Source organism: Tasmannia lanceolata, unplaced genomic scaffold, assembly GCF_043159265.1.
Source record: "Tasmannia lanceolata isolate RefF3 unplaced genomic scaffold, GAP_Taslan_0.1 ptg000015l, whole genome shotgun sequence".
NCBI classification, from domain to species: Eukaryota; Viridiplantae; Streptophyta; class Magnoliopsida; order Canellales; family Winteraceae; genus Tasmannia; species Tasmannia lanceolata.
This window is the reverse complement of record NW_027518692.1, coordinates 60,544,936-60,571,438: the sequence shown is the minus strand read 5'-3', so window position 1 is coordinate 60,571,438 and position 26,503 is coordinate 60,544,936. Positions and strand designations below refer to the sequence as shown.

At 38.1% G+C, this 26,503-nt stretch overlaps 2 protein-coding genes and 1 long non-coding RNA gene across 5 annotated transcripts; all 3 read left to right on the top strand.

The window, feature by feature from the left end:
* The first annotated feature begins 1,266 nt into the window (after positions 1 to 1,266).
* LOC143846368 (putative pentatricopeptide repeat-containing protein At3g05240) lies at positions 1,267 to 5,167 on the top strand. Its single transcript, XM_077354799.1, has 2 exons — positions 1,267 to 2,454; positions 2,695 to 5,167. The coding sequence occupies exons 1-2, from the start codon at positions 1,545 to 1,547 to the stop codon at positions 3,939 to 3,941; spliced, it is 2,157 nt and encodes a 718-aa protein (XP_077210914.1). The 5' UTR covers positions 1,267 to 1,544; the 3' UTR covers positions 3,942 to 5,167.
* Positions 5,168 to 7,680: 2,513 nt separating this feature from the next.
* Positions 7,681 to 22,260, top strand: LOC143892798 (histidinol dehydrogenase, chloroplastic-like). 3 transcript variants are annotated; one of them, XM_077397663.1, is made up of 15 exons: positions 7,681 to 7,855; positions 8,770 to 8,896; positions 10,896 to 11,017; positions 11,171 to 11,223; positions 11,361 to 11,433; positions 12,002 to 12,103; positions 12,184 to 12,285; positions 12,413 to 12,484; positions 12,557 to 12,619; positions 12,721 to 12,762; positions 15,401 to 15,460; positions 15,667 to 15,777; positions 16,278 to 16,448; positions 16,673 to 16,763; positions 21,784 to 22,260. In XM_077397663.1, exons 2-15 carry the CDS (start codon positions 8,773 to 8,775, stop codon positions 22,056 to 22,058), a joined length of 1,461 nt encoding a protein of 486 aa, XP_077253778.1. In that variant the 5' UTR covers positions 7,681 to 7,855; positions 8,770 to 8,772; the 3' UTR covers positions 22,059 to 22,260. The 3 variants fall into 3 exon arrangements, with proteins under 3 accessions (XP_077253778.1, XP_077253779.1, XP_077253777.1); XM_077397662.1 differs by having other exon boundaries at positions 7,682 to 7,855; positions 8,766 to 8,896; XM_077397664.1 differs by lacking the exon at positions 12,002 to 12,103 and having other exon boundaries at positions 8,766 to 8,896.
* A 1,800-nt stretch (positions 22,261 to 24,060) lies between these two features.
* On the top strand, positions 24,061 to 25,097 carry LOC143846716 (uncharacterized). The gene is made up of 2 exons (XR_013234823.1): positions 24,061 to 24,211; positions 24,419 to 25,097. It is a non-coding gene; the product is annotated as an uncharacterized LOC143846716 (long non-coding RNA).
* The last annotated feature ends 1,406 nt before the right edge of the window (positions 25,098 to 26,503 follow it).

Genomic DNA, 26,503 nt, shown 5'->3' with positions numbered 1-26,503 from the left:
TTATGTAAGAAGAATTCAATGCCCCTGATTGCTACAAACACTGACAGGGGTGTTCCGTGATCAAAAGGGGCGGATATGTCACTTCCCAATTTTTTTTGGGAAATGATATTTACGCCCCTTTCATCACCAGCGACACCCATTTGCTAGTGTACTTTGCAATCAAAGCCACTAGATTTTTTTGACATAAACTACATCATCTCCCTTTTTGCCATTGATACACTGACGTTGGGTGTCCCTGGTGATCAAAAGGGGTGTAAATATCACTTCCCTTTTTTTTTTATGGACTTGCTTCTTAATTCGTCATAAGGCTACTTCACGGTTCGCTTTTTCAAGAGAGAACATCTACCTCAAATGAATTTAATGAATGACAAAATCACCTATGATGTGGTGGTTCTCTATTGAAAAATAGCGGCAAAATGGCTTACGCCTAGAAAGTCCCTTTTGATAATATGCCTGTCCAGATTAGTGGACCCACCTTATCATGATTAGACAATACTAGCCCTTGGATCTGAAAGACACGAGATGTTTCTTCAAAAAATTATGACCATTATTATTGTTTTTGGGCCTTTGATCGACGACATGGCAGAAAGTCATTTTTAAGATCAATGCTAAAAGGCAAATTTTGGGGTCCTCCAGGGTGCTTGTAAATGAAATCAAGACCGCTGATCTTGCAGAGCATCATGAGGCACCCATATAATTTTGATAATTTGATCCCATCCTAAACGCACATCACGTGAGTAAGATAAAGAACTACAAAAATCGATAAAGGGTCAAGATCATCCAATACGTGATCCGATTAAGTGGGTGAAAAATGGGGCCCCAAAAGTGTCCATCATGGAAGAGGATAAAAGCTACTCTTAGTTTTCGACATTTTCAATCCCAACCATTGCAGTGACTCTAGTTGGGTTGAAGCCGATACGAAACTATAAACCTTCAACCGACTCGACCCGATGAACCCGATGAAGGCTAACCTGATCCAACCCGAAAAATTAATATCTCAACTTGACCTCGATTTCCTAATTCGGGTCCGGCTGGGTCGGATTGGCCCGTTATATCTTCTACCTTTAGGTTTTTATGTTCTAAAAAAACAAAACAGAAAAATGGTAAAAACAGAAAACTTTTATAATGGTTTTTGATGGTTAACCCTCCAACTCAACCCGAACCCAACCCAACCCGACTCGGGTTCAACTTCCTCGACCCAAACCCAAATCCGGTCGACTTAAAGTGACTCAGGGTAGAGTGTTAGACTCACAACTTACTCTCCAACTTGCTTCGTCTCCTACCATCCGCAGGGGTGCGCTGTGCGCACCCTACAACTCCTCTCTCTTTCTCCATGGCAAAACTCACAACTTCAGACCTCTCCAAGCTCCAAACTTCACTCCCAAAACTGTGCGCACCCCTACAACTCCTCTCTCTTTCTCCATGGCAAAACTCACAACTTCAGACCTCTCCAAGCTCCAAACTTCACTCCCAAAACCCTACATTCAAAACCCTCCTCAAAAACCCCTCGCAATATCCTCGCCCTTCTCGAATGCTGTTATTCCATGACCCAACTCAAACAACTCCAAGCCTTCCTTATCCGTCACCACCTCCACCAACCCCCCTTCTCCCTAAACCACCTCTTGCTATTCTGCGCCACCTCCAACCTCTGCAACTTAACCTACGCCACCCTCCTCTTTTCTCATATCCCCAACCCCAACCTCTTTCACTATAACACCATGGTTCGCGGCTTCTCGTATCGGGAACCCGAAAAATCGGTCCTTTTCTATAACGACATGCTCCGAAACGGGATTCTTCCCGATAAGTTCACGTTCCCATTTTTGCTCAAAGCATCAGGGTTTTTGGCCTTAAAAGAGAAGGGCAAAGAAGCTCATGCGTCTGCGGTGAAGCTCGGGGTGTCGTCGGATTTTTATGTACAGAAGGGTTTGGTGGATTTTTATGCTGGGATTGGTGAATTCCAAAATGTGGGGAAGGTGATTGGGGAAATGCCCGTGTTAAAGTGCGAATTGGGTTTGAATTTGGGTAAAAATGATGATGCAGGGAAGGTGTTTGATGAAATGTCGCAAAGGGATTCGTCGGGTTTGGGATGTTTGGTGGATGGAGAAATAGTGCCTGAGGAGGTGTTTAGGTTTCAGAGAACCATTTATGTGGAATTGCGGAAGAGGATGGTTGAACATGTGATTTCGCTGCTGGAGAGGTGTTCACGAATGAGGGAGTTGAAAGAGATTCACGCGTTTGTGATTAGAAATGGGCTATATGAGAATGGCTTTGTGATGAGTAGGGTTTTTGTTTTCTGCGTGAATTCGGACTCCGGGAGCTTGGATCATGCTCATTCTTTGTTTGAAACTATTGAAGAGCCATCACTGTTTTTATACAATATTATGATTAGGGGATACGCTGATAAGGGCTTTCCAATCTTTGCTGTTGATTTTTATAATCGGATCTTTCGGAAAGGTATGATTCCTGATATGTATACTTTTCCTTCTGTTTTGAAATCATGTTCGTCTTTGAATTGCCTCTCAAAAGGGGAAGAAATCCATGGAACTGTTGTTAAGTTAGGGCTCGAATTGGATGCTTTTACACACAACAGCTTGATAACCATGTATTGTAAGTTTGGGTCTGTGACCGATGCATGTAGGGTGTTTGCCGGATTGGCAGACCTTGACTTAGTCTCGTGGAATTCATTGATCGCAGGGTTGAATTTGAACTGTCTTTGGGATGACGCAATTTCTGTTTTTAGACTGATGGAAACAATGGGTGTCAAGCCAAACCATTCAACTATTGTTAATGCACTCACGGCTTGTGTGGGCTCAGGAGATTTAGATATGGGAAGATCAATTCATGAGAAATTAGATGGGGATTTGGTGAAACACGATGTCATTATCGGAACTGTTTTAGTTGACTTGTATGCAAAATGTGGGAGGATCAAGTTTGCACATGAATTGTTTAATGACATGTTTGAGAGGAATGTAGTATCTTGGAATGTCTTAGTTGCTGGTTATTCAAGGGTGGGGAGACTAGAAGAGGCAATGCGTCTTTTTCTTAAGATGGAAAATGCCGGTGTTAAGCCAAACCAGATGACAATGTCAATTCTATTGTCCGTATGTACACAATTGAAGGATGTTGCTATAGGGAAATGGATTCACTACTTGGTGGAGAAAAACAAATTGGAGCTCACATTGGAGTTGGGGAATGCACTGATTGAGTTCCATACAAGATTGGGAAATCTTACTGTTGCCAAAGGAGTGTTTAAGAGGATGCCTGAGAGAGATTTATTCTCATGGAATTCCATAATTGCTGGTTACGCTAATAGTAAGTATGCTAGAGAGGCATTGAATCTCTTTAGTGAGATGAAAGTGTTGGGTGTTCAACCTAGCAAGGAGATATTGTTGAATGTTCTTTCTGCATGTGGAAGCTTTGGAGCCATTGGTGTAGGCCGTGAGATTAATAATTTCATAGAAAGGCATGAGATTGAGTTGGATGTTTTGTTAGGAACTGCTCTTCTCAACATGTATGCAATGTGTGGGTGCATTGATGATGCGAGGAGAGTATTTTCTAAGTTGCCCGAAAAGAGTAACTTCTCGTGGACTGCCATGATCATAGGACTTGCCATGCATGGGAATTCCAAGGAAGCGCTTGATTTGTTCTTGGAGATGCAAAGAACGGATTTAGCCCCTGATGAGATCACGTTCATTGGTGTCTTAATGTCATGCAATTATTCAGGTTTGGTCGATGAAGGGTATAGATATCTGGATTACATGAAAAAAGAGTGCAAAATTGAACCTAATGTAGAACACTACAGACATATGGTGGAACTTCTCGGACGATTGGGGCTTTTAGAGCAAGCTCTTTCTGTTGTTATAGAAATGCATGTGAATCCCAATGGAGCTATATGGCGGGCATTATTAGACGGTTGTAGACTTCATGGGAATTTTGCATAAGGTGAACAGATAGGGAGACTTGCGAGTTCAACACATTTAAAGCATGATAGTGTTGGTTGTTTTGTTCATTTGTGTGACATATATGTGTCCTTGGGTAATTGGGCTGATATTACAAAGCTGAGGGACTTGGTGAAAGCCACAGAGCTGACAACTACACTGGGTTCAAGTTCAATTGAATAACACGGGCTTGTTCATGAGTTCCTTGGACATGACAGATCACATCTCTTATGGAAAGAGATATCTTCTTTGTTGGGTGGATTGCATGAACAACTGGGCTTGTTAGGCCACATGCCTAATATGTCCCAAGTGTTTCTGGCTGTAGATGATGAAAGGTAAAGAGAGTCGCTGAAAGTCGCGTTGTATTCCCTTTGTTACTACTGATAGGGGTGCAACTCGGGTCAATTTTTGAGAATTCGATTTGAGCTTTTATTGCTATAAAATTGGGTCGGGATCAGGTTGGATCCAATTCATTTTTAAGCAAAAGCTCAACCCGACCCGTCCCAAATTGCACCCCCACAGTTAGTGAGTGATCTAACTGCTTTGAGCATGAGATTTTAGGTGCTTGGTTTCATCTTTCCACCCACTCAACATTTAGGCCATGCATCAGGGCTTTCAGGGGCCTTTTTTAGACTCCAACAAAAAGTAATACCTGACCAGACCCAACATTAAAGGGTCTAAAAGTTGATGGCTTCTTCAGATAAGAGTTTATTGAGGAAAGTACAGACAAGATTAACAAAAGTGTACGCCTGAATTTTCTTTTGGAATTTAGTCTGCAATTGGGATTCAGTGTATTATCTGAGCAACTTCCCCTGCGAGGACATAGAGGGTTTTTGTTACGGACAGATTTTTCTTAAGGTCCTCTTCAAAGAAAATAGGGAAGTGCTCAATTGACAATTGGTTTCCACTCGGTGTGGCTTGCTCAGCAGTGACTTGCGCAAGGTTCCTCGAAGGTAAACCTCTGATTTCATTTATGGACTCAAGGCACTAAAGCAATGACCTATCTTTCTGAATAGATTCTTCAGATTTCCCGGGTAAATTATATAATCATTATCTGACCATTGCCTGGCAGAACATTATGCTCCTGAGGTAGAATTTGACCTTGGGAGGCATCGGTTTCCCACATTCTTTGCTCAACCATGGGCAGTTTTGTATGATGATGTCAAATAAATGCAGTTATAAACCAAGACGACAGTTTCTTTTTGTATTATAGTTCTACTTTGTTTGCACCGAGCAGTGAACACCTATAGAGGTATTTTCTTTATCTTTTTATAACACCTATAAGTATAAAGATACAGCCTTCCAAAAGTGAAATTGCTTGCTTCATGCTTGGTTCCAAAAGTGAATTCGATGTCCCATTTTGTGGTTCTGGTATCCATATGATGCTATGTAGTGTTCCTTTGATGCTAAATCTGCAAATTTTTATCGATACCTTCAATTTTTTATTTAAAAAAAAAAAATGAAGATCGATCTTTTGGCAGTTCTGCACTACAAGCAAGCATCATTCACTTAGCCCATTTACACCTCTTAATACCATATAAAGAATCTACCAGATTCTTGGTTGTATTAGAATACCGAGAGATCATTGGACATTGGAGATAAAATTTATTCGAGGAGGAGACAGTTAAAAAAACAGACATGAAATTGGACTATATTTCCTATTCTCATTATCTGTAAAAGTACAAGTGGATCACTGAATATCGTACCAATTCCAATCCTCTTGAGCACTGAGTGTTAAAACCTTTTGTGCCAACGCAAAATGGATAGAAAGATGGTCTCGCAATTCCTCCACTTGTCTACGAATTGCACATGTTAGCCAAATGAAATCTTGTTTCGTATGTTTGCACTGCAGTTACCTACTTGCCTTATGTTCTCTTGAACTTCATTACTCACTTTGTATTGCAGGTTCCTACTCGCCTTATGTTTTCTGTAACTCCCATTACTCACTTTGTACCGAGTCGGCTAGCATTTTCTTTGACCGTGTTTTGGCCGTCAAACAGTGGTCATCAGTTGTCACGACATTTGCTTCCACTGAATAAAAGACTTGGCCTCAGTCCCCCACCTCATATTTTGTGTATCTACAACCGCAGGGCCAAGGCAACAGCCATCTTCATATTCTTCTTTTCCATCTTCCTCGTGAATCTCGACTTGTACAATGGTTGTCCATGGGGCCATGACAACCATCTCTCCTGGTCCTGGGCATCTCATCAGAGAGCGGTGAGCCCTTTAAACCTCCAAATTTTGTCTAGTCGAATTCCAGACAATCAAATTTGAATTCTTCATATCTTATACCAGAATGAAGCCATTTTCGCCAGTTCTAGGTCCCCCGACTAGTTACCTTCAGCAACCACAACATAGTTATATGTACATGGATCGATCTTGTAACGAAAATCGGCATACCACCTGAACACATCAGTTGAGATAGGAAGACCTGTACAGATGAACAAGTGCTTTTTTTTTTTGCACAGATATCAGCTCCTAATCCAAGTTTACTCCATGACAATGAATTTGCTTATCCTCTATTTGAATGCACATGCCTTGAGAAGGGTAAGGTGTGGTTGGTGGGTTGTTCCCCATGGTCGAGCATTTGCAAGAAACTGATCAGGGTAGTGTTTCAAAATACAGATGCAGGCCAAAACGCTGAATTAGAAATATAGTTAACATTTGTAATAGCAGTGAAGTAGTATCCTCGTAGAGTAGTGGTAAGTAATGTTTGGTTGTCAACTGAAAAATATTTTTCTGATGTGGGGTGTCATTACCAAAATAAGGGGCAGTTGGGTGTCATTACCAATATAGAGAGAGGAGAGAAATAGAGAAAAGTGCTAAATCCCAAGACTACAAGCAAAAAACCACTTTTTTTCAAGTAGTTTGGCAGGGGACAAATGCCACATGGGAAAGACAAGGCTAGTAGTTTCCAAGTAACTTGAATCAAAACATGCAACCAAACACTACTAGTAGATGACATGGCACCCTAAAACCGGTCAAAACACCCAGTAAATGCCATAAATTGTGTATCCAAACGGGCTACAGTCGATTATGCATGCCAAACCCCAGTCGACTCTGCATGCCAAACCCCATGAAATTATCACTGCCTTCACTATATAATGCATATTTATATAAGAGGAGAGTGTTCATGTGCAGGGAGCTCCCTGCCCTGCGCTGAAGTGGTTTATAAAGCCTCCCATGGGTCACTTTTTGTGGACTCCGCAAAGGTGGACCCGCCATACGAACCAATGGGAGGCTTTTTAAGCCACTTAAGCACAGGGAAGCTCCCTGTGCAGCTGCGCAGGCACGCTTCTCTCATTTTTATAATTCATAAGAAAATTCATCGCTTCTGTCATTTTTATAATTCATAAGAAAATTCATTGTGATCCTTATACCAATATCCAAACAGTTAATATTGGTAGGCTGATAGGAGGGTTTGGATCATCCTATGAAGTTGATTTTATGTGCAATGCCTATTTACGATGGGCCCAACAAATAAACGGTTTGGATCTTCGAATCAGGTGGGCCCGAGTGATTGTTTTGAAAAAAAATATACACTTTTATGATATCTACCTTGTTCAAAGATCTTCACCATTCATTGTTGGCCTCACCCTCTCAAAGTGAGGAGAAAGAGAGTACTACTTAGAATAAGGACAGGTGGGACGAACAGGTAGAGCCTACGTGGTTCAAAGATCTAAACAATTCACTTGTTAAGCCTCCACATACCAGGTTGAAAGATCTAAACATTTCACTTGTTAGGCTTGTTGGCGTGGGGTAAGGGTTGTGTATTTATCCTAGAAGGGGTGTATTTTTTCACTGATCAAAATTTAAGGGTATTATTGTACATATTTTTTCACGGATCTAGGGCTAGGGCAAATACCGTTTTCTTACAAAGGAAGCAGAGAGAGAGAGAGAGAGAGAGCTTCAAATACGTAAGTTCGAAAAATCCCACTTTCCTCATTCATGTTTCTTATTCCTAATTTCTAATATCGTTTTCTATACTTTCAATATTTCGCTTGATTCTTAGAATGCTGTGTTTAATCCTTAATTTTTTCAGTGGGAAAGCTATAAAAACGCCTATATTTTTCTCGCAATGCTCCAATTTCTGTTGATTTTACTGTGCCTAGATTCTTCGGAGAAGATCTATTCTACTCTGATTCCTCTAATCTTTCCGTAGATCACCTAGAAGATTTTATTAATTCAGTTTAAGTTGAAAATCTGGAAAATGGAATATTTTTCTGAAATTTTATTTTTTTGTCTTTTCCTACTGTTTTTTTTAGGAAAGTCCAAGAATGTTTATCAGAATTATTGAGTTTATGTTCGTTTTGTCCTTGTTTTTCTTCTTGATTTGTTTCTAGTTTTCCATATATTATCGAGTTCCTGTTATATTCGTTTATAATTCATTTTATTTAGATGATTGCTTTTTAAAAAAATAATATTTCCAGGGGTTTTGCTGAACATTGTTAAATACTTAAATCATTGTATTTTCTTTTGAAATTTTAAAAATTGATGAATTTTGGACATTTATGCCTTTCAGTTTAGAATTACTATTTGACCTAGGTTTTTTTTAAAATGATTTGGTCTATTTTTATGAAAATCTAATGAATACCCAAAAAAGTTTTGCATTCTGTAGTGTAAATGCTGCTTTCATTTGTTGAAGAAGCAATGAAGGTTCTTTAACATTTCTTAGTAAAATATTTGAGTTGTTTTGGTACTTTTGCAGTTTTGCAAGGATATTTGGTTATTCGAAAATGTGCGGCTTTGGTTTTTTGGCTTTCCATAAATTCAATTATTTGCATATTTCTTTTTGGTATTTATCTAATCAAATATGCAATATTGAAGGTAGAGAATGGACATCCCATTTGTGTCTTTCACTGGGAGAAATCTTGTAGCAGATGCACGCGTGTCTCAGCAGTTTCAAGTAATTGGCACCCCGAAAAATATAAAGCACTGCTTTTATCGTTTCTCGGCAGGTAAACTCTTCTCAATGCCTTATTCCTATTTTTTAGGAAATGGCCTCTTTCCTTGTAGCTAAATAAAAATGGTTCCATCTATGAATAACTATTTTCTAGAACTTTTGCATTTTTTTTAGGATAAAGTTGTGAGTGTCCATGTTGGTGATATGTAATTTTTCATTCTTTTCCTCATATTAAATGTTGTTTCTGGTGGAACTTCTATGCATTCTGCATTCTATGATATTCTATGAGCTCTGTTGTTTGAAACAATTCAGAAGTATTGAAATAAAAAGTAAAAGTGAGTGCATTTTTATATTTATAATTTGCTAATCCCCCCTCCCTTTTTTTATAATTTTAGTGAGGAAGCAAGGGTTTTTTTTTTTGTTTTTTTCGTCGTAGGTTTTATTTATGAATAACGATATGGTAACCGAGTTGGGAACCAATAATGGAACTGAACAAATAGCCTCTTCACATGTTAACAACAACATCCTGATTTTTTGCTTTTTTTTTATTCAAATGGTGAAACTACCACTCCTTGTGACGTGTGACATGTAGGGATTTGTGTATCTAACAAGACGGGGTTGGGTTTAAGGGGTGGGCCATAAGGAGTGGCCAATGGATATAGGGGGTTATAAGGAGTGGCCTAAAGGGTTTTAGTACTGGGCCGTAGGGGTAGCCAATAGGATATAAGAAATGAATTAGGGATTTTAAGTGGTGAGCCAATGAGTTTTTTTTTTTAAGTGGTGGGCCATGGTAGAGAGCCAATAGGATTAAAATATCTTTTAAAAGGATTTGGGCTTGGATCTCGGGTGGTTGGCTATGGATAATAAGTAAATAAAGTAGGCTCTAGGTTGATGTTGACACCCCCCACATTTAGGACTGAGAAAATAAGAATTAAAATGCTAAATAAATCTCTAAATGATAAAAAAAAAAGAAGGTCCGCATAACTACTCTAAAGTCTAAACCTAAGGCTAATAAGAGGTGGGGTGGGGGTTATAAAAGAGAGGACTGGGTTTAAGCAGTGGGACCATAAGAGGTGGCTAATGGGATAAATGAAGGGGATATAAGAAGGGGTTTAAGGAGTTCAGTGGTGGGTGGTGGGCCATAAATGGGTTAGGGATTTTTAAGTGGTGGGACATCCTAGAGGGCCAATAGGATTAAAAGGTCTTTTAAAAGGATTTGAGTTTGGATCTATGGTAGTGGTAATAAGTAAATAAAGTTGATCATAGGTTGATGTGGGCATCCCCCACATCTAGGACTACTAAGATAGGAATTAAAACACTAAATAAAGCTCTAAATAAAAAAAATAAAAATAAAACGTGTCCACATAGCTACTAAAAAAAAAACTAAATCATATCAATTCCCTAAGCTAGAAGCATCAATAAGCTTCATGGGCAAGTGGTGGTGGTGTGCGTGTGGGGGTAAAGGGGTGGCGCATTTGGGAGTCGGCCGATCGACATAGAACTTATTCATGTGAATCACACCCTAGGAAAAGTGGATCGGGGACCATGGGATACCTCTGAAATCAGGAAGTACTGCTGCCCAACAGTCAACTGAGGATAGAATCTGCTACTGACTGTTGCATCCCCTCTTTGGGATCCCTTTGGAAGAGTATACAGTTTCTCCCCTTCCATAGATGCAATTGATAGGTTCTATATTTCCTAATTGCATTACTGATAATAATAAATGAACCACTTTTCTATCTTATTTTTCTCTGTATCAGTCTGTTTATGGCTTCTTCTGGCAAAAAGGCAAATTCATTGAAAATATGTTTAGGTTGTATTAACGTATTTCTTCAATGTTTTTTAACACAGCTCTGTGTTGAATATAACCGTCGATTATTATTCTTGACTGCATATTTGCCTCGATTATGCTGTTCTAATTAATGACAATATGTCCGAAGACAAGAAACCTTCCTAAGAATCTTCGTGGAAGCATGAAAGTGACTAACCTTTTTTCAAGAATTGAAAGCTAATTGTTTGGTGATATCAATGCTACCTATTGATCCTTCTTACAGGATTGAAGGCTAATCATGTCAGGTATACGATGAAGTCTTATAGGCTGTCAGAACTGAGTCAGATCGAGGTTGATGGCCTCAAGGCTCGTCCTCGTATTGATTTCTCTTCAATTTTTAGAGTGGTGAATTTTTCTCTTCTTTCCCTTTTCTTCCTCCAGAAAATGTGATTCTTGTCAACCCCTTGTAAACTTATGCCTTATTTTATTGGTACCATGAAACTAAACCAAGTACAATTCTGATGGATATGGGCAACATCTTTTGTACTTATGTATCAGGTAAACCCAATTATCGATGATGTCCGCAGCAGAGGCGATGCTGCAGTTATAGAGTTGGTGCTTCTTTGATATGCTTTCCTATATTTTGTTTTCTGTCTTCCTTCAATGGTTATAAATTCTCCGTGTCATGATCTGACTTTATAGTTATGTTATCAAAGAGTATGATCTGAGATCATGATGTTTTCTGTAGTTATACTGCACGCTATGACAAAGTTGTACTGGATAAAATAGTTGAACTTGTTGCAGATCTTCCGGATCCAAAGGTAGGCCACTTTGCACTGACTAGTTAGTTCAGCATCAAAATATGGTTCAGATATATATTAACTTCAGGTTTATTAGAATGTCAAAAGCATTTATCCAGTGGATATAATGCATTGCATGTTGTGATCCTTTGGTTGAACCATATCCTTGTAGCTTTGCATGTAATTAGATGATTGGCACTTTCTGCTTTGGTTGGGGTTATGCCTGTCAACTAAGCTTTCTATATTTCTCATGTTTGGATTAACTTATTTCTTTCCAAATCCTACTTTGAAGTTATTGTTTGGAAGAACCGAAGAAGTAAATTTAAGACAACTTTGGTTAACAAGTTCTTGAAAATACATTGGTTGTTATGCAAATGGTTTCATGGCCATCTTTTCTGTTTGATTTAGGCTCTGTTTTCTTAATGCCTGTTTTTTTCACAACATCAAGTAGTACATTCTATGAGTTACTTGAAACTTTTCTGTGATGAAACAACATGCCTATGTAACCCAGAAACATACAAGTTGTGCACATTTTCATGGTCGTATTTATGCAGTAGCTTGTACATTATCTTCTATTGTCACGGTGTAGCTTGATCCAGCGGTAAGAGAAGCATTTGATGTGGCATATGACAATATATATGCATTTCATGTTGCACAAAGAGCCCCCGTGAGAGATGTTGAGAACATGAAAGTAAGTAGTTTAATTTAAACATGTTCTTACAGAGTTCTTATGTTCTACCTCATGGATTTTGTGTGCTCTTATCTGGATAGGGTGTTAGATGCAAAAGGATAGCAAGGTGCATTGGTTCTGTGGGTTTGTATGTTCCCGGGGGAACTGCAGTTTTGCCTTCAACTGCTCTGATGCTAGCAGTGGTATGTGGGTCCACCTTAATAAGCACCTCAATTTTTGCAGGTTCAGCATGCTGTAATATTTTCTTTTGCCTGTTGATGGTTCTAGGTGATCAGATCTGGTTGACATTTGGTTTCTTCTGTGCACCAGCCTGCACAGATTGCTGGATGCAAAACTGTTGTTCTCGCAACTCCCCCAAGCCGCGATGGTACTATCTGCAAGGTATTTATGTTCTATGAGAAACCTTATTATCATTAGTCTTTCTACATCTAAACTTATTATTCTTTTTCGCAGGAAGTACTTTATTGCGCTAAGAAGGCTGGTGTAACACATATCCTAAGAGCAGGGGGGGCTCAGGTCTGAAAGCCTTTAAATCTTTATTTGTTGAAAATGTTGTTAAGTACTGGGGTTTTCTATGGTCTTTGCTTTTTTTGATCAAATGATTTTATGCTTTCCAGGCCATTTCAGCCATGGCTTGGGGAACGGCTGCTTGTCCTAAGGTACTAGTTGCCTGTCAATGTATTTAGGAATTGATTAAATCTTACACTGTGCACGCGCGACACTGAGCATGCTCAATTGTGCTTCTATATTTGCTGTAGTAGAATCATTGTTTATTAATTATTATGATAAGTCTTACAAAATCATTGTTTATTACTTGTTTATAATTATGTATGGAAGTTTTGTGATTTGATTGCTCTGACTATCCGATAAGATGGCTGTTGAAATAAAAGTCTCATGTGTATCTATTACTCCACTCAATTTTAAGGAGAGAGTACAGAAGAGCTATTAGCGAGGATCCACATTTTTTTTAATGGTAATTAGCAAGGATTAACTTAACCACCAAGTTTGGTTATTTTTATTTTTAGTCCTGTATATTTGTGAATATTTACTGTTTTGATTATCCTGGGGATATTTCTGTATCATCATTTAAAAGTTTTGCATGGATCTCATGTGTGGTTGGAGGTTTAGAACCTAGCTTATAAATAGTGTTTCTTCAAATGCATTTGTAGGGGTACACATGTTGATTGTTTCTTGATTTTCAAAAATATAAAGGGTGCTGGAAAGATTGAATTCCACCAATATTTCTTCAACTCCTGATATCTTGTCCCGTTTATTGCAATTTTCTGCCCTCAAAACACCCACACAAAAAAAATCAGTAAAATGATCTACACGAAATCATAGAAGTTCAATATAATAGTAAAACTTGAAAACTTTAAAAAGCTTCGCATGCATCTCATGAAAGTTCATTCTCCTATAAAATCTTGTGAAGAAAGAAAGAACAGTATCAAATGTAGAGACCTAGTGACTTTAACAAGTATGTCCCCATAGTAATGCAAAGTAGTATCAAAGATGAATAAAAGACGGCAAACAATCAATCAAAAAAGTCGATCAATTTGAAGAGGGGCTGAAACAGAGTAAACTCCAATAGAAAAGTCCCTCCCCTTCCATATAAATCATTTTGCAAATAAATAAACTAAAATTTCTAACTCCCACCCAGAACCCTCGGTGGATCCAAAATAAGTTATTCGGAGAAAATAACAAATTTGCCCTTATTTGCAGTAATTAACAGTATTCTTTTAGCAGCCACCATCATAGCAGACATTACCTGCTTCGAACCAGATTTGAACCATGGGTATTTGACTTGATGATGATTCTCCACGCCAAGTTTCAACCCATATGCTCCAACTTGAAACCTGCAGTTTAATTTAATCTGAAGTTGAGCTAGATTTCAGGATTGCCCATACATATCAGCCCCTTGTTTCTTGTTGCCTTGATGTTTATTCTTTTTCTTTGTTTTTTTAGACACATAGGAGATTACATTTGCATCAAATAGGGGCCATAAAAAACCACTCACAACTTATTTGAAACTTTTTTTATAATGCCTAAAACACCCCACTTTTATAAAAAAACTCAAACACTGGGGTTTTTACTCCCATTTCTTCTTCATATGACTCTAAGCATCCCCAAATAGCTAACTATTCAAAAAAAAAGATGACTCCTGAAAATGTGATGGAAACATGTGAGACCCATCAAACTTCTTCAATTCTTCTTTTTCATTTCGTATTTGAGTTGGTGGTCATGGGTTCGAGTCACAGAAACAGCCTCTCAGCAAAGCAGGGGTAAGGCTGCGTACATTTAGCCCTCCCCAGACCCCGCAATGGCGGGAGCCTCGTGCACTTCCATTTGAATTTTGAGCTTGAATAATTTTGCCGTATCAGTATATTGATATCTCGGGAAATCTTTTTCATTTATTCCTTCCATTATGACATTTTTTTCAAACTTCTTTAATTCTTCTTTTCCATTTCGTATTTGAATTTTGAGCATGAATAATTTTGCCGTATCAGTATATTGATATCTCGGGAAATCTTTTTCATTTATTCCTGCCATTATGACATTTTTTTCAAACTTTTTTAATTCTTCTTTTTCATTTCGTATTTGAATTTTGAGCTTGAATAATGTTTCCGCCTCAGTATATTGATATCTCGGGAAATCTTTTTCATTTATTCCTTCCATTATGACATTTTTTTTCAATGATTCCATTATGACATATTTTTATGTGTGGTTGGTCATTCATCAACATTACCTTGTTATAATGCTTTTCTATTTTATGTATAAACTGTTTAAATTTTAAAAGGCTTGCATGCATCTCGTACATGCTTGGAGGTTTGGAACCTGGGCTAGACATAGTAATTTCCTCATTTGCATTCATAGGAATACACATGTTGGTTGTTTCTTGATTTGCTAAAAAATATTCATTGCTGGAAAAATTAATTTCCAGCAGTTTATATTCAACTCCCAATCAACATTTCCTGTTTTCCCAATGTTCTGCACCTTTCGTTCATTACAAACCTTCATGCTTTTTTATTTTAGCTATATACTGTTATTATATTCTCCTTTTAAAAAAAAAAAATATTAATCAGTTGGAGCATGGAAGCCAGTTATCTCATGTATCCTTGTCTTGTATTAAGTATAATGTTGCATATATCTTTACACATTCTGGTACTTGGAGCTATTTTCTCTATCATATCTAGCTTTCTATATACTCTTGCTGCTATATGCTGTAATATCTTAGATTTCATACCTGACTTTCATCCAAATATTTAGTTAACATTTATCTATTTTTTTTATAACTTGCAGGTGGAAAAGGTTTTTGGTCCGGGAAATCAATACGTTACTGCTGCCAAAATGATTCTCCAGGTACACTTACTGTTCCTTCTATGTATGCTCGAATCATTTAGCTAGCAATGATATAAATTGCTCTCTCCTTTTGCAGTCCCTATTGAGGGTACTTTGGATTACTTGATGATTTGTTAAACCTTAACATTATATATAATGCAATTTGTTCATTGCTTGATGTTGAAGGTTAAGATGCTCCTATCCTTTATCTTATGTCCTTGTTGCAGAATAGTGAAGCCATGGTTTCCATAGACATGCCAGCCGGTCCATCAGAAGTTCTGGTCATTGCTGACAAACATGCCAACCCAGTTCATATAGCTGCAGATTTACTCTCGCAGGTGTCAATTATTACCTCTTTTATTACTCTTTTCTACAGTTCAGTGATCACTGACCTGTTGGTTCTGGCACTGCATTCCCTTTCACCATAGTCACAAAATATCTGTCTTGGGAATTTCTCGGCTAAGGAAAATCTTGGGAGATTTTCAATTTGTTATTTTGTAGGGTATTGGGAAATAAACTGGAAAATAGGGACCATTTGAAAATATATTCATTTGAGCTTCTGTTCTTATCTTTTTATTTAATCTTAAAACCTTAATCAAAGAAAAGATTTGAAAATATTGTGGAAATTTTGTGGTACATTCGTGACAGTAACAAAAAAGTAAAAATTTTGTGATATTTGTTTATCATAGCGATGTCTTGGAATTTTTCAGTTTTTATCAAAATACCGTGTTTTTGCAATATTTTGAAAAACACAAGATACTTGTGACTGGGTTTCGCGAGGCATATGTCTCTTTTTTTAGTGCTACAAGGCCTATGTGACCCTGTACCATGTTTTCAGGCAGAACATGGTCCAGACAGTCAGGTTGTTCTTGTACTTGCAGGGGATGGTGTAGATCTGGATACAATTGAGGCAGAAATCAGCAAGCAATGTGAAGCCCTTCCACGGGGAGAGTTTGCCTCTAAAGCACTAAGCCACAGTTTCATTGTATTTGCCAGAGATATGGTCGAGGTTTGTCTTTTACTTATTTTTTGTTTTTCTTTCATTAATTTGCAAGGTGACTTGATGGTAAACTTTGATGTTTAAGTCTGATAAATTTATTTAGTATTTCAGTTTCTGGTTTTTTTTTCTAATAATGGAATTTGCTGGTTATAACATTTAGGCATGCATTTTGGCCAGTTTAGAAATATCTAATTTTTTTTAATCTTGAAGATTGACTATTTTGAGACTTTCAGGCCATCTCCTTTTCAAATTTATATGCGCCTGAGCATCTGATCATCAACGTCACAGATGCAGAGAAGTGGGAGGGGTTCATTGAGAATGCAGGTACCATATTTGGTTTACTTCTTTAAATTTCATCTCAACTACCTGTCAATGCTATTCTCTTCATCATCACAAAACCATCGCCATCATCATTGTCTATTGTTTGCCTTGATTATATTTCTATCGTAACTTTAGTACAAATTGAAGAAAAGAGAAAAGGATCAAATATGAATTTGCAAAGGTGAATGACCCAGTATGAATCATGCATAACAAGATGTCTCCATGGATGAGTCATAACAGGCTGGTCGTTATTGGAAGTTAATGATGTGGGCCATTTTGATCACATCTCTTACAATGTCAACGAAAGCTATGCCTACTTTATTGATCGGCTGGTCATTTGATTCACTGGTAGCTAAATATCTGTATAGGTGTTTCACCTATGTCACACGGACTCTTCCAAATGGAGTACCTGTGTTGGTGACAATACTTCAGGATTCTCTGGGCACTTCTAGATCTCTTTTATATTTACTTTCTAAATTTATTGCCACAACTTTACAACTACCGCACATTTTGAGTTTGTCCACGTCATTAGTAAGTTTTTCGAATTAAAATATTATATATTTTTTCTTTAAATTTTCATTAATTTTCAATATATGATCCACTTTATTTTCAATAAATTTTCAATTTTCAATATATTCGTTACTCGATTCTTCCAAATCGAGTACCTGTGTTGGTGACATTTCATATTCCGATACTTCGGGATTCTCTGCCACACTTCTAGATCTCTTTTATAAATACTCTCTCTCTCTCTCTAATATATATATATATATATATATATATATATATATATATATATATATATATATATATATGAGGAATAAGATTGTGCGGTCGACCGCTCCTAAGCTTAGGTGCGGTCGAGGGCCCAAACACATGGGTCCCACATTTTTTGTGCTGATCAAAACCATTCATTTGCAAGGCCCCATCATAAATAGGGTGTGTACAAAAAAAAAAGGTCCATTGGATCATCCTAACCCCTCCAAAAGTTGAGGGCAAAAATGGGCAGATTTGTGGCAAACGGTGTCTGTCCATTTTGACCTCCACAAATGGGTGGGTTAGGATGATCCTATGGAGCTGATTTTTTGTACATTCCCCATCTATGTAAGGGCCTTTCAAATGAATGCTTTGGATCATCCTAACAAAGTGGGCCCACATGAGTTTGGGGCCCTCGACCGCACAATCATTTCTCTCTCTCTCTCTCTCTCTCTCTCTCTCTATATATATATATATATATATATATATATATATATATATATATTTATATATATATACACACACACACACACACACACTAGTAAAAAACCCCGTGCGATGCACGGGCCGACAAAGAATTGTACGGACCACATCATAGGTTGATCCAAACCGTCCATGTGATGGAACACAACATAAATACCCCAAAAATCATTTACATAGGCTGATCCTAGCCCTCCAATCTATAGAGGTTTCCATAATATGTTGTTCATCTTAAATCGGATGGTTAAGATCACCCTATAGATTTTTTATTAAAAAAGCATAAAGGAGGGGGGTAAGATTGAAATTATGTGGCTTTATAGGTTGATCCAAACCATCCATGTGATGGAACACAACATCAATCAGTTGTGCCCGTAAAATCATTTCCATAGGTTGATCCTAGCTCTCCAATCGATATAGGCTGATCCTAGCCTTCCAATCGATAGAGATTTGCATAATTGTTGTTGCTCTTCAGGTGCCTGAAATCCGTCAATATTTTGCAAGTGTCCTGCATGAGTAATATAAAGTAGTTCTTTCGTCATTGTCATATGTCTTTACCTCTTCTTGGTAGTTTTTTTCCGTAATTGTCATAGACAGGTACCCTGTGTCGGTACTTTGCGGATGTAGATTACGATTTTACCCTCGCATAGATAGCATGTACAGATATGTGGGGAGGGGCAAAAACGTCAAAATCATCCACATTGACGTGTTAAATGGACAATAATTCTCCCTTTTCTCTTCTGCTATATATATATACTAGTAAAAACCCCGTGCGATGCACGGGCCGACAAAGAACGGTACGGACCACGTGATAGGTTGATCCAAACCGTCCATGTGATGGAACACAACATAAATAGGTTGTCCCCCAAAAATCATTTCCATAGGCCGATCCTAGCCCTCCAATCTATAGATGTTTCCATAATTCCTCTTATCTTAAATCGGATGGTCAAGATCACCCTATAGTTTTTTAATTAAAAAACCATAAAGGAGGGGGGTAAGATCGAAATTATTCGGCTTTAATGGGTGCCTTTTTTAAAAGCATAAAGGGGGGGAGGATTGAAATTATATGATTCAATGGGTGCCTTTGTTAAAAGCATAAAGGAGGGGGGGGGGGGGGGGGGGGGGTGTAGGATTGAAATTATATGAGTTGAATGGGGGCATTTGTTCAAAAAATGTGACGTGTAATTCTCACGTGATTTTCAAAAAAATCGAAAAAACCCTCCTCTTTTCATCCCAGCTTATTATATATATATATATATATATATATATATATATATATATATATATATGAGAAAATGGTTCCTACACATATGTGTAGATAAGTTATCTACACACTAGCTTAAAATACAGTGGGGGCCACATTGTTTGGGTGATCCAAGCCATCCATTTTAAAGGCCCTCACATAGATAGGGTGTCTACAAAAAATCAGATCCATAGGATCATCCCAACCCTACGATTTGTGGAGGTAAAATGGATGTCTTTAAACCTTCACAAATTAGTCCATTTTTTGCCTCCACAGTTCGAATGGTTAGGACTGATTTTTTGTGGACACCCTATCTATGTGAGGGCCTTAAAAATGAATGGTTTGGATCACCCAAATAATGTGGCCCCCACTGTATTTTAAGCTAGTGTAGATAACTTATCTACACATATGTGTAGGAACCGTTTTCTCTCTCTCTCTCTCTCTCTCTCTCTCTCTATATATATATATATATATATATATATATATATATATGAGAATTTATTTGATGGGTGGCCGTGAAAATACGTGAAGTCTAAAAAAGTAGGTACAACCCACTTTTTTTTATGATCCAAACCGTTCATCTGTTGGGGCACAACGTAAATAGGTTGTGCCCCCAAAATTTATTTCCATAGGATGATCCTAACCCTCCGATCTGAACTGATCTGAACTGATCTGAATATGGAGATTTCCAAAATTCATTTATGGAATCTTCTACCGATTGGAGGGAAAAAATGGACAGATTTGTGGACAAACAGAGTCTGTCCATTTTGACCTCCACAAATGGATGGGTTAGGATGATCCTATGGAGCTAATTTTTAGTACATATCTATGTAAGGGCCTTTTAAATGAATGCTTTGGATCATCCTAACAAAGTGGGCCCACATGAGTTTGGGGCACTCGAGCGCACTCCTTTTCCTATATATAAATATATATATATATATATATATATATATATATATATATATATATATATGAGGAATGATAGATGCAAGGGCCCTCTTTATGCGAGAGCTAAAGAAGGGCCCTTGAATAGATCCATGTCATTTTTAAGTCGGTTGAGAAACTGAATTCGGTTGCACTTAATGATGTGGATCTATTCAAGGGCTAGGGCCCTTCTTTAGCCCTTGCATAAAGAGGGCCCCGTCATGTATGGGGTGTGTAGCAAAAATCAGCTCCATTGGATCAACCTAACCCTTCCATTTGTGGGGTGAAAAAATGGGCAGATTTGTGGACAAACAGTACCTGTCCATTTTCTCACCCACAAATGGATATCCTAAGATGATTCAATAGAGCTGAGTTTTGGTACACACCCCATACATGATGGGGCCTTTCAAATGAATGCTTAGGATCACCCAAAATGTGGGCCCACCTTTGTTTCCTGCGCTCGAGCGCAGATAAGCTATATGAGCTCGAGCGCAGGAACTGTTTACTCTATGTGTGTGAGGAAACAGGTCCTACGCTCGAGCGCAGATAAGCTTATGTGCGCTTGAGTGCAGGAAACATGGTGGGCCTACATTTTTTGGGTGATCCTAAGCATTCATTTGAAAGGCCCCATCATGTATGGGGTGTGTAACAAAAATCAGCTCCATTGGATCAACCTAACCCTTCCCTTCCATTTGTGGGGCGAAAAAATGGGCAGATTTGTGGACAAACAGTATCTGTCCATTTTCTCACCCACAAATGGACACCCTAAGATGATCCAATGGAGCTGAGTTTTGGTACACACCGCATCCATGATGGGGCCTTTCAAATGAATGCTTAGGATCACCCAAAAATGTGGGCCCACCTTTGTTTCCTGCACTCGAGCGCAGATAAGCTATATGAGCTCGAGTGCAGGAACTGTTTACTATATTCATTCACGAGGTGGCTGCTGTCAGATGCAACATACCATCTGCGAAATGCCTTAGTGCCACAACTTTAAAACTATTCCACATTTTAATTTTTTATCAAACTGCACATTTTTTAGTTTATCCATGTCAACAATAGTAAGTTTATCGAAGTAAAATATTATATTTATTTTATTTAAATTTTCAATATATTATCCACTTTATTTTCAAAAAAATTTCAATATATTCGTTAAAATATTTTATGTTTGCCAAATCTGACACTCGATATCCATGTTAGATTCTGAGATTTCAACATTCATACCCGTAGTGATGCAACGTTGTGTTTTACACGTTACCTTTTAATTTCCTAGTCAACGGCTTTCTGATTATCGTTGTCATAAGCACCACCAGCGTCCTCATCGTTATTCATTAATACTGCCATTGTCGTCGACATCTGTGATTGACTTTTGAGCTTGTTATTTTACCTTTTAGGTATGGAGATGATATTGACACTCCCTTTTTTCTTATAAAAGCAATCTTCACCTTAATAAACACAGTTCTTACTTAACTTCCAGTAGTTTTTGGGCATGGTAACAACACTTACACTTATAATAGAAGTGTAAATAGAAAAAGGACTGCCACTATCACAAGGAATTTTCCTTTAGGTTCTGTATTTATAACATGGATTTTTCTTGACTGACAAATTGGGAATCTGCCATTGTAGGTTCTGTGTTTTTCGGACAATGGACACCGGAGAGCGTAGGGGATTATGCGAGTGGGACGAACCACGTGCTTCCGACGTATGGATATGCAAGGATGTATGGTGGGGTGTCTCTAGATTCCTTCCTCAAATACATGACAGTACAGTCTCTCACAGAGGAAGGGCTCAGAAATCTCGGTCCCTATGTTGCCAAGATGGCTGAGGTTGAAGGTCTTGAAGCCCACAAGAGGGCTGTCACCCTTAGGCTACAAGACATTGAAGCAACCCTAAACATATGAACACTGTTTATTTAGTTTTCATTTTAGGAATGATCTCTTCAAGTTGAGTGTATGTGCTTTATTGAAGGCTGTGTAACTCATACCTAAAGGTTTTTGTGCTGACCGGGCATGTGTGTGAATTCCAAACCCGTTGATCTTGTATGTGAATTCAAGACTGTTGATCTTGTATGTGAAATGAAGACCGTTGATTTATTATGCGAAATCAAGAGTGTCAATGCTATTGATTCTTCCTATTACTTAAGTCTCAATATTTATCTTTTTTTATTGCTACAAGTCTTTCTATAACATTTTTTAATTGAGTCTTTCTCTCTGACATTTTTTAATTGAGTCTTTGTTTTGTTTTTTTGCCAAATAGGCTAGATGCTACAATGTCTCATTGCTTGGACATATTATACAAGTACTCATGGAGAAGAATCCGGTAGTTGGAGGACTCATGGATTCTTATTAAGGCTGCATTTGGCAACCATTAATTTTCTTTTTTTCAGGGAATATTAGCTTGCAATTGGTGTGTGTGTGTGTGTTTGAGAGAGAGAGAGAGTCTACAAATTGGGGACTTAGTGGTAAAAACACCATAGAAGCGTGTGGAAAGAATTTCCACACGTACAGTAAACGTGAAAGAAGGTCCGTGCAATTGGTCCTCTAACACGAAACTTCTACTCCAGTCTCAAAATCTCAATTGACAAAAATACCTTCATGGGTAATGCAATGGAAATTTTTTGCAAAGATCTTTTCTTTTCCATTTTTTCCAACAAGGGAAATGGTATTGTGAGAGACACTTCGTCTGAGACAGATACGAGAAGCATTCATATTAGCCATTCCGAGGAAGAGTTCATGCATAAGGGTAGTTTCGTCATTTCGTCATCAAACGTTCTTCTCGCGACCTTCTCAATATTCAACGCGAACACATCTTTGCTTACGTCACCACACTGCACAAAAACTCATGCAAGCTAGCGAAAGTGTCCAAATCTTAGTGAAAAATGACAAACATATCCTAGAGCTTCTTCATGTGAGAAAATGATTTTGAAGCGTGAATTGAGTCCTCATTAATGACGACCGAGATAGCCCAAATTCCACCCATGAACGATATAATCTGGGCCGCTTAAAATTGTGGGGCATACCTAATCGATCTAACCTTACAGATGATCCTAAACCCTTTCTCCAAATAATAGGACTTTTCCTTAGTTCCCAATTTGATTGGTATTTTGGCAGTAGATGATTTAGCAAATGTGTCATCTGTTTATATGCAGCTGGGTGTAGACAATTAGACCATGTCCCATGTTTATGTGGGCCATCTCGGCCTTAATTAATTAAAAAAAGGGTTCTCCTTTGGATTTTAAATTTATAATCATCTAACCCAAGTGATGTCAGAGTGTTGTGCATCAGTGCATGGTTCATCACCGTTCATCTAGCAGATCCCGTGAGATGATCGTGGCCATTTTGATCTTGAAATGCTCAATTTACACTCTGTCGACTGTCATATATTCACAGCCACCGATCTAGAGGGTAAGATCATCTTATTGGTTGAATTTTGAGCTCTAGCGTCGTCCGTCCCTATGGTGAGCCCCACCTAAATTATTCATCTCAAGGAAACTAGTGGATCCCAAATATCATTTCCGGCTGCATTTTTTCCACTTTTCAGAGTGGGCAAAAAGGGTGGAATAGAATTAAAATGAGTGAGTCCGCTCCATTCTGAAAATTTCAATTTGTTAGCCACTTTTGGTTACAAGGGCTAGGGGCTAATGGTTGCAACCTTAGGGCTAAGGGCTAAAGAATGCAACCCTTATTTCCTTTACTTTTGGGATACAAAATGATAAGGATATAATTCACATTATACACAAAGGGAGGGGCATTTCAGTAAAATAACTTGTATTACACAGTGGTTCTTTGAACCTTTCATAAGGTCCAATCACAAGACTAGAATCCGGGCGGCTACTCGACTGACTACAACTCTCTCTCTCTCTCTCTCTCTCTCGGCAACATCGTAGAAATTTACTTCTCTCTCTCTCTCTCCCTCTCTCTCAGTATTTAAATCATGGAAGTATCGATAAATTTCATGACTCAATGGTCAATAGTCCAAGTCGCAAAAAATAGAAATATCAGGAGATGTATGGTGGAACTGGAGAAAAAGGCCATAGCTGAAGAAAACAAATATGGTGAGAACAAACACCTATTTACAGTTGTTTTCTTTCCCTACTTCTCTCTTTGTATTCGTTATTACCTATTTTCTTAGAGAATTATTTGTTGGTTTTCATTATCAAGGGTTCTATATAAATCTCCTCCTCAACCATGTAAATATAGTGGGTTTTTTTAAAAGTAGCATAAACTCATATTCCTTTTATTCTTACTTTCTCTTCATTTAGATTTCAGTTTTTCTTAGCATGACATAGGTGTGATGGAAAACAAGAAGATGGAATGGAAAGCAGATATAGGGACGGAATCAAGCACGTTGTCGCCGGAGATTCGAGCTTTTTCTGATCTGGTGGAAAGAGAAGCCCATAGGCTCCATTTGCTCAAAGAAACGAATCATAACTCTAAGAAGCCATTAGTGAGTAATTGCGACATATGGCAACCTTCATTTGAAATTGAAGACTTTGATTCGCCTTCGAGCAGAAAATTGAACGCGGGGAGTACTCCAAAGAATCCCGATTGGCGATCCGTCGAAGGTGGGAAAGGAGGATTTGTAGAAGGGAAGAAGGAGATGAAAATGAAGAATGGTATAAAAAGGCCATATGATTTGGCTCCTATTGTTCCTGAAGAGAAGATTAAGAAGACTTGTAGCAATGGGGTTGCATGGGATCTTAATAAAGAAGATGAGTCCTTGGATGGTACTACTTTGTGGAGTCTTTGGCACAAACACTGACATTTGAAATAGAAAAAGATAATAGCTTTTTCATGAATAACTCTTATTAGGGTTTGTATCTTCCTACAAAAAAACATGAAGTTTACGATTCTTAGTTTTTTTTTTCCTCAAATGTTGTTCTAGCTAAATTTGGTTTTTATTACATTTCTATCACATATTCCCTTGTTTTGATGATGACACTCCTCTCTTTGTTATACAATGTTATAAATGTGAATGAATATGCAGAAAGTCGCTTTTACGGTAGAAGGTAAAAAACAATTTTTGGGTCCCATGGGGACATAAGGGGGATGTATGTGAAATTAAGACAGTTGATTTGAAGAACTCACCAAGGCGACTCGCATGGTCTTGGTCTCATACCAAACGGACATCCCTTGCATAAGATATGGCCTTGTTTGGATTGCAGGAAGGACTAAAGCCTTTGCCCATGATTTTTTTATTTCCACGATTTGAAGGGGAATGATAAATTTTATGGATATATATCACCTTAAATTAAATAAGTGCAGTGGTTCCAGTTGCTTGCTTTTCATGTGTGATCAAACAAAGGGGAACATGCAATTCTGAAAAAAGTTTTTCTTTCTAAACTTTTCGAAAAAAAATTCCCATGATCCAAACAGGTCCTAAAGGACTGCAAAAACCAAACGGTTTAGCTATTCTCCATGAGGGTCTATTTGGTTGCACAAAAGCCAATGCTAGCTAGGGGGGGTTTGCTTGGTTTTATGAGTGTCAAGTCATCAAAACCCCTTTGTTTGGTTGCCAATGTATAGCATTGAAACCCGGGATGACTACTAGGGATTCTTATGGTTATCTCGTACTTATCTAGTGATAATGATCTGACATACTAGGAAAATCTCAACAAAATCCAAGCCGAAACGATCTCTTTTTATACATATATTTTCTGGTATTTTAGGGCATGCTTGGCAAACGATAATTTTTTTTCTTGGAATATTAGCTTATCGGGAAGGGTGGACGGACTGAGTAAGGAGAGTGTAAGAAATGGCTGAAAAATGAGAAACAAAAAAAGTCGATCCAAAATATGATCAATTTTTTCGTTGTTTTTTATTTTTTTTAGCCACTTCTCACCCTCTACTCATCGTGCCATCTCAAGTCTCTCCTATCCCTCTCTCACCACCTGTGAAACAAACTTATCATGAAAAGAAATTCATGGTTTCCAAACATGGCCTTATAGTGTTAATATTCACGGTAGAGGTATGCTAAATGAAGGGTGCCCTTGCAAAAACCAGCCACAAGGGCACCCACATTGGATCCATGTTGTCAATATGTACGTGGGTTTAGGGCAGATATATTAAATAGAAGGAAAGATACAACATGAAGAAAATCAGCACCCATGCAGTCATGATACACCATAGGTGATTGTCCCAAGTAAAGAAAAAGGGGCGGATGTGTCAGTTCCCTATTATAAATGGTAAGATTATGGCCTATCTATGGTGGGACCCATCAAATGAAGAGTTCCACGTAGGGGTGTAAGAGTCGAGTCGAGCCGAGCCAGGCTCGGCTCGGCTCGGTCAGGCTCGTGAGCGGCTCGCGAGCCTTATCGAGCTCGAATTATATTAATTTCACACCCCTC